At 33.5% G+C, this 12,328-nt stretch overlaps 1 protein-coding gene across 3 annotated transcripts; it reads left to right on the top strand.

The window, feature by feature from the left end:
• The first annotated feature begins 3,188 nt into the window (after positions 1-3,188).
• On the top strand, positions 3,189-12,114 carry LOC147394578 (cell division protein ftsH). 3 transcript variants are annotated; one of them, XM_086453997.1, is made up of 5 exons: positions 3,189-4,604; positions 7,172-7,495; positions 8,335-8,635; positions 9,940-10,142; positions 12,096-12,114. In XM_086453997.1, exons 1-4 carry the CDS (start codon positions 3,537-3,539, stop codon positions 10,137-10,139), a joined length of 1,893 nt encoding a protein of 630 aa, XP_086310123.1. In that variant the 5' UTR covers positions 3,189-3,536; the 3' UTR covers positions 10,140-10,142; positions 12,096-12,114. The 3 variants fall into 3 exon arrangements, with proteins under 3 accessions (XP_086310123.1, XP_086310122.1, XP_086310121.1); XM_086453996.1 differs by lacking the exon at positions 12,096-12,114 and adding an exon at positions 11,389-11,532; XM_086453995.1 differs by lacking the exon at positions 12,096-12,114 and having other exon boundaries at positions 9,940-10,389.
• The last annotated feature ends 214 nt before the right edge of the window (positions 12,115-12,328 follow it).

Genomic DNA, 12,328 nt, shown 5'->3' with positions numbered 1-12,328 from the left:
GAAGGAAATATAAAGACTAAAATATAATAATGGACCACAACCACAATCGACCCAAAAATGTTGCATACTTTAATCCTGAATTAAGTAACTCCAATTATCAATGAACTCTAAAATTTACCTCCCTAAAATCATTCCTTATTGATGCCAAGTCAATAAGGTATGATTGGAATATCTCAATACTTTTTTTTTTTTTTTCTGACTAGGAGGGAATATCTGAATATCTGTTTTTGCGTATGTTTATGAGCGCAAAAACGGAGTCAAAATATACATGTAAGAATCATTATTTATTTTTGATAAATTCTATTTTAATTTTTTTTTTTTTTTATAAATTCTATTTTAATATATTTTAGATTATTTTAAGTTCAATTTTTATTTTAGATGATCATTATTAAGTATTATACTTAATCATATTTTTGGTCAAGTTTATTATTCTCTTTATAAATCAACTTGGCTTTCGATGAGGAATTTGGGTAGAAATTAGAAAGATTGCATTAGAAATGGTATTCAAAGGTACCAACAAAAATGAAAACAATTGGATAGAAAAGGCTTCATGGCCCCTATCTGTCAAAGTGTGTATTTTCTCATTGTTTTATAAGTATTTAATTGTATTTTTTAACTGAAGAGATACGATTTATTCATAAAATCGTGCACACTAGTAAATTCATCATAAGTTATATTTTACTGATAAAATTACATGTATTTTCATGAATTTTTAGGATTTAATTGTATGTCTATTTCTTGCAAACTAAACAGATGAAAATTAAATAATCAAAAAGTGAAAAACTGTCAAAGTCAAAGCACGATCCAAGAGATTCGATGATTCCGGATTTACAGAATCAAGTTCTAAATCTGTTATGTCATACCATTTTGCCTATAACTTTTAACTCGCTTATAAAAATAAGATGAGGTCAAGAGGCATTGAAAGATAAATTATTTTTCATCTGTTTATTTGTTGATTTTCTAGAACGAGTCTTGATTAATATCTCAATCTAAGGAGATTGATGAAGCTAAGATGTTTAATTAATTTTTATTTTTATTTTTAATGTTATTACATATTTTTTAAAGTTCTTAATAGATTTCTATTTAACAAATCACATTTCTAAAATTCTGTTATTTATTTCTCATTATCCTTCATTTCTGGCGTAATCAATTACTATTAGGGAGAACCTATTACATCAGATGCTCGATGTAATGTAAGATCATTAGATGATAAAACTTTTAAAGGGAAGGAAATCTTAGCAAATTCTTAAATTTGTGAAAAAATGAATTTTTATTGTTAAACTTTTCGAATTAAAAATCTTTGTTAGTTTCTTAATTTAAGTTATCTTAAAAGAACTTGAAAATAATTTAATTTAAATTAATTATCTTTGGTGGATTCAATCTGCTTAGATGTTTCAATTCAAAATTTTATTTTAATTAATTTAATTATTTTTGATAAAATTTAATTTTTTTTCTTCCAAAATTATATCATTTTCCTTTGATTTTCTAAAATCTGAAATATTAGTCCACCAATCCTCAGTGGAACGATCTACTTACCAATTTAAAGTAGATATTTAGTTTAATTTTATATTTTGTTATTGTCCTTTTCAGAGACATCTTACTCGACTAACAATTATAAAATAATAATTTTAATCTCATCTCAAATTATTTTTCTACCAAGACATAGATTAGTCCCTTTTTTTTTTAGTTTATAAATTGATCAATTTTCATTCAAATTGATAGAAGATTCCTTGATTGCAAGTTTCTTTGTGAGAATATAGAACATGACCAAAATTACTTTATAGCCTTTTTAACCAAAACCCTTTATTTTCTCCCCAAAGTCTATTTTAACTCTTTCAACTTTACCTTGGAAACTTCGATTTATTTGGTAACTATCTGAGTTAATTTTGATTCATGAACTTCGACATGAAGCCTTCTATTTATTTGTTGTGGTACTCTTTTTAGTAGGTTTGTTAACTTCTCTCACTAATTTGAATTTTTTTTTTTGGTGCTTACCCCCCCTCCCTCCCTCCCTCCCTCCCTCTTAGGGATGGCAATGATCCAAAATATATTCGATGTTCGAACCAATTTGATCTGAAAAAAATATGAAAATTTTGAATTTTCAAATCAAATTCGGATTGAAATCTTAGATCTGATACAATTTTTGGGTTGGATGTATCCCAATCCACTCCAAAAAAATTCAATCCGAACATTTTTTATATATTTTTTGAATTCTTAATTTCATATAAATACTCATAGATAAAACATTTTAGGCTTTTTAGTTTCCCTCTGTATTTGTAGTTGAAAATTTTTATATTTTATATTTTATATGATTTTATATTTTTTTTAAATTTTGAACATTGATAATTTGAAAATAAGGCATGTCTTTGGATTGGTTTTGGATTAAGGATGAAATGAAACGAATCGGATTCAATTCGCACATTCATTAATTTGATAAAATCGGGTACATGTTTTAAAAAAATTTCGAATCGATATTGGAGTGGTATTGATCTAGTACCAAATTGATCCGTTGCCAGTCCTAACCACCACCCTTCAAGTGAGACTAATCCCACGGTCACATGCACCCCCCTCTCCCCTCTCTCTCTCTCTCTCTCTCTCTCTCTCTCTCTTTCTCTCTCTCTCAAGTCCTACATGCAATTGGTTGAGCCAAAGATTAATCAGACCTTAGAGATTGGCCCAAGGATTTCATTACTTCGTAGGGTTTTGAACCTTCGTTCAGTTGGAAAAAAAAAAAAAAGATTTAGGACCTTGATATTTAATCTATTGGGCTCAAAAATTTTAGTTCGTTAAAATTCCAACCTACGAATTAGAACCATTCTAGAGTGATGAATCATAAATCCAAATTCGAACCAACTAACCGGGTAACATAAGTAGAGATAACTAAAATTGGTGAAGTCCATCTTTTTTAGGGGTTCAGGCCAGACTACTTGCACCCACCCATCACTTGTGCTCACTGCACCCACTTATAGCACATATTGGGTGCACAAAGGTTACTGCGTGCACTGAGAAAAAAGGTGGGTGCAAATAGAACGGTCCTATAGAACCCTTATTACCTGCCCCCTGGCCTATAGATCCTTTTCCCCTAAAGATAACCAATCCGTATCCGACCCTAACCCGATCCACTAAGAGCCCCACTCTGTGGATAAGCTGTGAAAATGAAGAAAGAAATCCAATGGTAAGAACTCAAAAGCACTTCAATACAACCTCATAAAAATTTCAAGATTTCTTCTGTGAAACAAAACAAAACCCACTTCTCAGAATTCATTTCAAGCTGAGAAAACCAGGTATCAACATCTCTCTATCTCTGCACTTCTCTTCTGATCCATGCCTATTTCAAAACTGTTGTGAAATCTCTTTTCTTTCATTAGGTCTCAACTGGTTTTTCGTCCATCCATGATTAATATTCAGATAAAAAAGAAAAAAGTTCAAGATTTTTAGTCCAAGGAGGAAGAATTCCTATCTTGAATCCAGATAGTTAAATGGGTCTCTTAGATTTTGTGGAGAAGTTGCTTTAAGTGTTCTTTGTTGAAGTAAAAATGACTCATTTTTCTCTAGTTTCCAATTATAGAGTCATGGGCGTTCATGTTTCTTGTTTCAATCAATCAATGATTTCATGTAGTGGAGATAAATTGAGAGTTCATATTGGAAAAAGACAATCTTTAGAGAGGTATAGAGGAATTTCGATTTCCTATAATGGTTCAATGTGTTTTTCTTCTTTGGGTTGTTATAGCTGTTGTAAATCTCAATATGGGTTGTTATGTAACAAGAAAATTAGCTCACAGATTGGCAGGAATAGTGAAAATAAACAAACCCGTTTGGAAAAAAATGGAAATCGTGATTTAAGAAAGCGGTTTTCGTTGAGATTGCGACCAAGATTGCGTCTTTTATCAATGAGATTGAAAAAGGTATCATTTCAAGCAGTGTTAGAGGAGTTCGGGACATTTTTGCGAAGGAATTTGAAAAGGGTTACTCTTTCTACATTCATTTCTGTAGTCTTGGGGTTATGCTATTTGTTCCTGAAGTTTACGGCCGTGCCTACTCCAAAGATTGTTCCTTATTCGGATTTAATAACGAATCTTCAAAGTGGGTCTGTTGCTAATGCTCTCTTTGAAGAGGGGTCTCGTCGTATATTCTTTAACACAGTCTCTGAGATTCCTGATAATCTTCAGACATCAGAGAATCAATCACCAATCGAAGATACGTTATCTCAAAATGTGGGTGATACTGTTGTGGGGGTCGATGATATGAAAACTCGCAAGGTACTTGGTGTGAATGTGTTAAAAAGATTATTTAGGTCCCGGGTTTCTGCCCCGGAGTGGCAGTTCTCGACAAGAAAAATTGACCATGATGAGAACTTTCTTCTTAGTTTGATGAGAGAGAAGGGAACGGCATATAGCTCAGCCCCTCAATCGGTGCTTATGTCAATGAGGAACATTTTGATAACTATTTTGTCTCTATGGATTCCTTTAACTCCTTTAATGTGGTTGCTTTATCGTCAACTTTCTGCTGCCAATAGCCCAGCAAAAAAGAGGCAACCTAGTAATCAGACAGTCAGTTTCGATGATGTGGAGGGTGTTGATACTGCTAAGACAGAACTCATGGAGGTAAGCTTACTCTCTTTTCTTGTAGTTAACTTCGAGATACAATCATATATACATGCGTACATACGTTACATGATATTTATACTAAAAATCTTTAACTAACCGTCGGCTCAAGGATTACACTTTAAAACCATTGATAAGAATAGGAATTAAAGACCTAAGAGGAATGAAAATAAAGAAGGTATTATCCAAGACTCAAACTCACGGAATGCAACTAGATTTTTTGTTGAACTTGTCTGATTTGGAAATTAACAACAGCTTGTAGTTACGAACTAGTTAATATCCCAATTCATTACATTATTAGTCTCTATTTGCTGTATCTGCGTAAAGGCTAGGAAAGGTCCTTATTCAGTGTTGTGGGAAGAAACTTACCTAAATGCAGAGGTGAGAAAACATTTGGAAGTAATAAAGGTAATAGTCCCATTAATATTCAATAACGCAATATTAGGTACGTACCCAATGCAAATTTGGTATCAGTTCATGATTTCCATGCTATGTAAATAAATGAAATATCTTCTTGGATTATTTCTTGAAAAAAAAAAAAAATTCTATTGGATGAGTGAGACTTTTGATGGATGCTCAACTATGAAATTGGGCCATTGGGGGGTATGTTTATGTGGGGTGGAGTGGGGGTAGATATTAAAAATGTCAATGTGGAAGGTCTTTCAAATCAATCGGAGATGTGAATTCAAATGAAGCGGATGTTCAAGCCATTTTCAAGGTCTTTAGTTATTTTTTCCCCTAGAGGCAGAGGGAGATTCTTTTTATTTTTTTTTTATTTTTTTTATTTTATAACTTACGGTATTTGACATCTTTTGGGACATGGACTAATCCCTACAGCACACGCTCCGACCCCAAGAAGTTTCCCGACGTGCTATAGGGTAAGTCAAGAAGCCACCTAGTTGTGAATACACGACAAGAATCAGAGGGAGATTCTTGCAATGTCATGAAGTGGGGTTCTTATAAAATGATGGTCCTTGGAGATCGGAGGACCTTATTCATCACATTTTGTACCTCTGCTCTGGCAGTGCTTCACTCTCTCACTGCTTGGTTGCAAATGAGATGGAGAATTCACACTAATAGTGGTGTTCATAGACATCATCTTTCTTTTAATAAGGTTTTCTTCTCAACTGTAGAACCTCTCTTGATGTTCTTTTTATAGAAATAGTGGTCTATTAACTGATAAAAATTCTAAAAGTGCTAAAGGGCACTTAAATCTCACCAAGGCACTAAGTTCAAGAGACGTGTGTACTCGTTGCTTCGTTTATGGCCTAGGTGAGTGCCGGAAATGAGTCTCAAAACTCCCCAACTTTAAGACCTAGAGCAGACTTTTGAATTATTGAATGAAGATCTGCCTTCAGTTTTTTTTTCAGTTCTTTTGAGAATTTTGATTGCCTGGATTAGTACTTTTCAGGATATTTTCTTGGATTCCTCTAAATTTCGGCTGAGTGATGATCTGAGTTTTATTTCTTACTTTGTTACACCATTCTTCAAGCTGCTTTGCAAGGAAAAAATTTCCCCTACATAAATAGTTCAGTCTTTTTTTCAATTTTCACCAGGACAAGTGAGTATGTTGATTGCTAGATAAACCCTCCAAACACTCTTAAAGACCTCTTCAAGGTCTCCAAAACATCAATTAGCCTTCTTCCTGATTCTAAAAGTGAAAAGGGATATCTCTTAATCTTTCTGAGCTTCATATTTAGAATGAATTTTCTTTCACACACTTTTGGAATAAGGCTTTGACAAGTTTTATGGTTATGGAATATTATGGACTTAGTTTTAAGCATAAAAAAACAACAACAACAAAAAAGCTCCCTAGTATAGATTAAGCTAGTCGCTGTCAAAATTATGGTCCCATTAATCATTCAAAGCATCCTTTCCTGAGTTGTGGCAACCTTTGTAACAAGGGCATGGTGGCACGCCATTTTTTATGAATCTTCCATATTGGATTCACTTGTCAGATCCAACTTACTTTTTTCAAACTTACCTTATTTTTATTTAAAAAATTGTTTTTGGTTATGTCACAAGCAGTGCAATGAAAGCACAGACAAGCGCCACATGCAAGGAAACTTGCATGTGTGATTCTGATAAGGGACCCTAATATGTTGGAAATATGTGTAGTTCCCCTAAGTCAAGTGAGATTGTCATACCACTGTTATTTACATGTTATTTTTATGATTTTATAGTATATCCTCTTATTTAATTGCGTCAACTTAAAAAATAAATAAATAAAATAAAATAAAATAAAATAAATCCTCCCAAAAGTTGGATTGAATTGCACGAACTTGTTGGCATATCTGGTTTCTAGGTATGTGTCTGATGCTTCGGATCAATGTTTCATTCCAACACACGCCCCATGTCCTTATTGCATGTGTGGCAACCAATTTAGCACTTTTTTCACTTTTCAGCATATAATTCCATCCATTTGCTTCTAGTGACTTTGTTTTAAGATGAGATGTGGTTGTATATGGATAGATTTGTTTTTTTTACTTGTCTACTGATATCTTCTTGCATAGTATTGTGGTACCGAAGCTTAAAATAATTAATTTGTTTTCCTTTTCTGTTTATAGATTGTTTTGTGCTTACAAGGAGCTATCAACTACCATAAATTGGGAGCAAAGTTACCCCAAGGCATACTCCTTGTAGGACCCCCGGGAACGGGGAAAACATTACTAGCCCGCGCTGTGGCAGGAGAAGCAGGGGTACCATTTTTCACAGTTTCTGCTAGTGAATTTGTAGAGATGTTTGTTGGAAGAGGAGCAGCACGCATCCGAGATCTTTTTAGTGTTGCAAGAAAGTGTGCACCATCTATCATATTTATTGATGAGCTCGACGCTGTTGGAGGAAAGCGTGGTAGAAGTTTCAATGATGAACGGGACCAAACACTAAACCAGGCAACTTTTCCATGTCCAATTTTGTTGCATTTCTTATAGAGTTCCGACTAACCTTACCAACTTAATAAGATTTCAACTCTTACTAAGCGTTGTTGAGCTCACCTTGTGGCTTCCAAAAACATGATCTGATGATGCCACAAGGTTGTAGAGGACAAAATTCTACAAACTTTGAAAAATAAAAAATTAAAAAAATAAAATGTTATTTTTCACCTTCGAATTTTAATTTGGGAGTTCGGTAGCCGTCCTTTCAAAACCTTGGATCTAGCCCCCAAAAAATTGTTTTTGAATTTTTTGGATCTGAGTTTTTCCATGAAATCTAGAGGGTTGTTGTACTGAATTGCCAATGTGGTAATCCATTTGAGCTCAAGGACCCTTAGTAAGATTTCAACTCATACCAAGGGTCGTTGAGCACTTTGTGGCATCCAAAAACATGATTCGACACCACAGGATTGTAGAGGACAAAATTCTATGAACTTTGAAAAAAAAAACGTCAAAAAAATGTTATTTTTCACCGTTGAAGTTTAATTTTTTAAATTTGGGAGTTCCTTAGTATGAATTTTCAATAGTCATCCATTTTCAAAACCTTGGATCAAGCCCCACACCCCCCACCAAAAAAAAAAGTCTTCTGATTTTTTTTTTTTTTTTTGAGTCTGAGCTTTTCCATGAAATCTAGAGGGCTAGGTGTTGGGTTGTCAATGTGGTAATCCATTTTTGCTCAAGGTCCCTTAGTAAGAGTTAAAATCTTACTAAGTTAGTAAGGAAAGTGTTTTTCTTTCTTATAATAGGCATGATAATTCCATCTTCTAATTTTGATTGTGAAAGTGTCTTTGCTTATGCAGCTTTTGACAGAAATGGATGGATTTGAAACGGACATGAAGGTGGTTGTAATTGCAGCAACTAATAGGCCTGAAGCATTAGATCCGGCTCTGTGTCGTCCTGGACGCTTCTCAAGGAAAGTATTTGTTGGAGAACCAGATGAAGATGGAAGGCGAAAGATATTGGCCGTACACTTTAGGGGAGTTCCTTTAGAGGAAGACGTTTATCTTATATGCAATCTGGTTGCATCTGTTACCCAAGGTTTCGTTGGTGCTGATCTAGCAAATATCGTCAATGAAGCTGCTTTGCTTGCTGCCAGAAGAGGTGAGTTAAAAGGCTTATTGACCTGATCTTTGTATCTTCGACCTTACCCGTAGTTCTAACATGATGCATGCTAGATTTCTTGTATAGGAGACATATTCGGCAGCCCACATTAAGGAGACCATGTTGGGAGCCAAAATTTGTCTTATATGGGTTTAAAGTATTGGAATGGGTTGATTTTTTGTGAGCATGATCTCTATGGCGAGGAGATCATCCTCTCAAAAAAACAGCACATTCTGAAATTTCTTACCCCATAAAAAGTGGTTAACAAGTTGAAGAATTGTGGACCGTCGATTTTTTTTCCGTTAATTCGTGAACCACTTTTTATGGGATTAGAAGTTTCAGAATGTGCTGTTTTTTTGTGAGGATGATCCTCCTCACCATAGAGATTATCCTCACATAAAATCAGCCCAATCCCAAACTTTTAACCCATATAAGACAAATTTTGGCTCCCAACATGGTCTCCCTAATGTGGGCGGCCAAACGGGACCCTATATATATATATATGATAATGGATTGCATAGACCAAAAAGGACCACATATCCATATGGACTGTACATCCATGTGGTGCCCAAAAACATGATGGGGTGCCACATGGATGTAGAGAACACAATTTCAAGAATTATAAAGGACTTTGTGGAACATTATTCCATTCGTGATTTGTTGGGGCCTTTATTGTATCTTTCAAGATAAGGAGCGGTCATTGCAGGATTTGATCATTTCAATAGTGGGTTTTCTGTGGATTTTTTTAGTGAGATGGGAGAAAGTTTGTAACTTAGTGGAGTCAAAATTTGTGTGTTGGGGGGGGGGGGGGGGGTGCCTTGGTATTAGGTTTTTGTATCTAAGCTTGTTTCCTTGACCTCTCATTTCATTAATATAAATTTTATTTATGAAAAAAAAAACGAATTTTTTTCACTGTTGAACAATGCATTTTAAATTTGTAAGTACAGTGGTTCAAAGCCTTTGGTCATGAAAAAAAATAATAATAATTAAACCTAATTATTACCTTGGCTTTATAACTTAACATCTTGGTGGGAAACAAAATCTGTGATGAAGTATTATTGCCAATTTCTCATTTTTATTCTTATATTGGTTTATGGGTCTCGTTAAGCTGTAAGTAGGATCATATATCAGGAATTACAAGAGCCTCCTAGTATTTTTCATAAGCGTCTAACTATGACATTATGCACTCGATTCAATTTATGGAGTTGTCTCTCTTTTCAGATTTTGTTCATTTTTAATGCTTCACCCATTTCTAGACTTGCATCATCTACTATTCAATTTATGGAGTTTTCTCTTTTTCACAGGTGGCGAGAATGTGACTCGTGAAGATATCATGGAAGCTATAGAACGAGCGAAGTTTGGTATCAATGATAGACAGTTGAGTCCTACCACCATAAGCAAAGAGCTTGGGAAGCTATTTCCATGGATGCCGTCTCTGATGAGAAGGAACGATACAAGAGAGAATGGATTGGAAGGGCCTTTGGGCTACCAAACATTAAGCTGATGGGTATCTTTGTTTCCCTTGGTGCCTTAAATCTATTCTTTATTATTGCAAAACAAAATATGATGGATTTTTTATTTATATAAGAAATTTTTAACTATGGTTGGAGTTATGACCCCACTTTTCGGGATCACCAACCAATGAGTTAGAAGGGAAGGATGTAGGGCTGTGATCATGTTTGAAGATCTGAGATTGAGATGTTCAAATAATTTTCAAACATTTATCTGAGATTGCTGTTTTGATTCTCATTGTACCCTTGTTGGTCATCTCAACAACGTCTTTAGTATTATAATGAGAGAAGACAGATTAGAAATGGTTCAACACCAAAATTTGGATTCCAAAAATGCCCGTACCTTAATATTTAACCATAATATAATCAAGGTTATTTTGGTCAAGAAAATTGCAATTTAATATTTTAAATTATAAATAAGCCCTTTGGATACATGACCTTTTAAATCATATTGGGCTTAAAAATACTAAAATGTTTGAACTTATTTAATTACTTAAAAACATTATTTTTCAATCCTTAATTTTTTTTCTTTCTTTCAACCTTCCCAAAATTAAACCGAATTGACTAATTACCGATAGAGTGCAACTATCCTTACTAAGGGTTCTTAGGTTCAACTTGTGGCATCTAAAACCATGATTAGAGTTGTAGAAGACAAAATTCTATGATATTTATTTTTTAATTAAAAAAATTATTTTTCACCATTGAATTTTAATTTTAAATTTGAGAGGTAGGTTTAAGTTTGGTAATAATCCATTTCCAAAGCCTAAGATCAAGTCCAAAAGAATTTTTTTTTTTTTTTTTTAAATTTTAAAATCTGAATTTTTCTATTAATTCTAGAGGGATGTGGTAATCCATTTGAGCAAAACGCATTTAGTAAGGCTTAAAATCTTACTAATTAGTGTATTCTTCTTGACCATAGTGATAAAAGTCTGGGATTTTTTTAAAAAGTCACAATTAAATCATGATTTTGATAATTATCTATTAAATCACAATTTTTTCAAAAAATCATAAATAATAGTGATTTAATCCTGATTTTTTTTAAAATCACATATTATTTTTATTTTTAACATTTTTTATTTAATATATAAGATATATATTTATTTCAATATTTTTATATTTAAAATAATTATTTAATCTATCCGATGTTTTCGCGACTTTTATTGATTTTTTTTTTTTTGAATTTCTGTTGCCGAATTATTCCCGAATCCCAACTCATAAACTATTTTGTCTGCCGTTGATCAGGTTCACAAGGGTACCAATCAGTGTCTGAAGTGGGGCCCTTTGGAGTCTGGTATATATCCACGTGTCTCGCAACAATTGGTAACATTGTGTCATAAAAAGTCAACGTGTCAGTGTTTGATTGGTGATAAACATTGGAAAATTTTTAACAGCTTTGGAAAAGCCGAAAAGCTGACACCAAATTTTGGCATGCGTGAAGGGTAAAATTTTACGCAGAACAAGAAAACAAGTTTTGGGCGAAACGATAGATACCAATGGATCGGTTTCCGGGATGGAATCCAGATCCAATCCATTCTATTACAAGAATTCAAGGCTTGGAATTGGATTGGGATCATTAAATACTGGATCCATTTTGGATCGTTCCTATCGGATAATGTAACTGTCAATGGGCAAGCTCGAATCGGATCTTGACGAATCCTAACCCAGTTGTACCTCAACCCTATTAAGAGCAACTCCAATCAATCTCTATATCTCTAAATTTATACATAGAGACATCCAAACCTAGCTCCAATCGGTCTCTAAATCTCTAACAACCTCTCTAGTTTACTGTTTATGTCTCTATATATATATATATATATAGAGATGATGAGAATTTTTAGAGGATCTCTATTTCACTATTCATCATTTATAAATCTCTATTTTATCTCCACTTTTTTACATAAATGTCATTCTAACTATTATTATTTTTAATTTTTTTTATTCAATCTCAGCTTTAGAGATTTGGACGGAGACTCTATGGAATTCAACTTGATTGGGAGGAGAGCATCTTCTCTAAAATTAAAGAAGATATCAATATAAAGACAAAAAGTAGAGAGTTGCGTTGGAGTTACTCTAAGCTCCTATCGATTTTATCGAATTTCGGTTACTTTTAGTTTTATAGCAAATTTAGCTTAATTTTTTTTACAATTATTTCATGAAAAAGGGGATTTATTCTATATTCCAA

This window comes from Akebia trifoliata, chromosome 9 (genome assembly GCF_017979445.1).
Source record: "Akebia trifoliata isolate Shusen 1 chromosome 9, ASM1797944v1, whole genome shotgun sequence".
Lineage (NCBI taxonomy): Eukaryota > Viridiplantae > Streptophyta > Magnoliopsida > Ranunculales > Lardizabalaceae > Akebia > Akebia trifoliata.
The sequence above is the reverse complement of the archived record's forward strand: the minus strand, read 5'-3'. Positions and strand labels throughout refer to the sequence as shown.

What these genes read in the sequence shown, in the direction of transcription:
- LOC147394578 (XM_086453997.1), top strand. Translation starts at nt 3,537, where the DNA reads ATGACTCATTTTTCTCTAGTTTCCAATTATAGAGTCATGGGCGTTCAT. An exon ending in CTAAGACAGAACTCATGGAG is followed by an intron (nt 4,605 to 7,171) that starts GTAAGCTTACTC and finishes TTCTGTTTATAG; the next exon opens with ATTGTTTTGTGCTTACAAGG. An exon ending in TTTGCTTGCTGCCAGAAGAG is followed by an intron (nt 8,636 to 9,939) that starts GTGAGTTAAAAG and finishes TCTTTTTCACAG; the next exon opens with GTGGCGAGAATGTGACTCGT.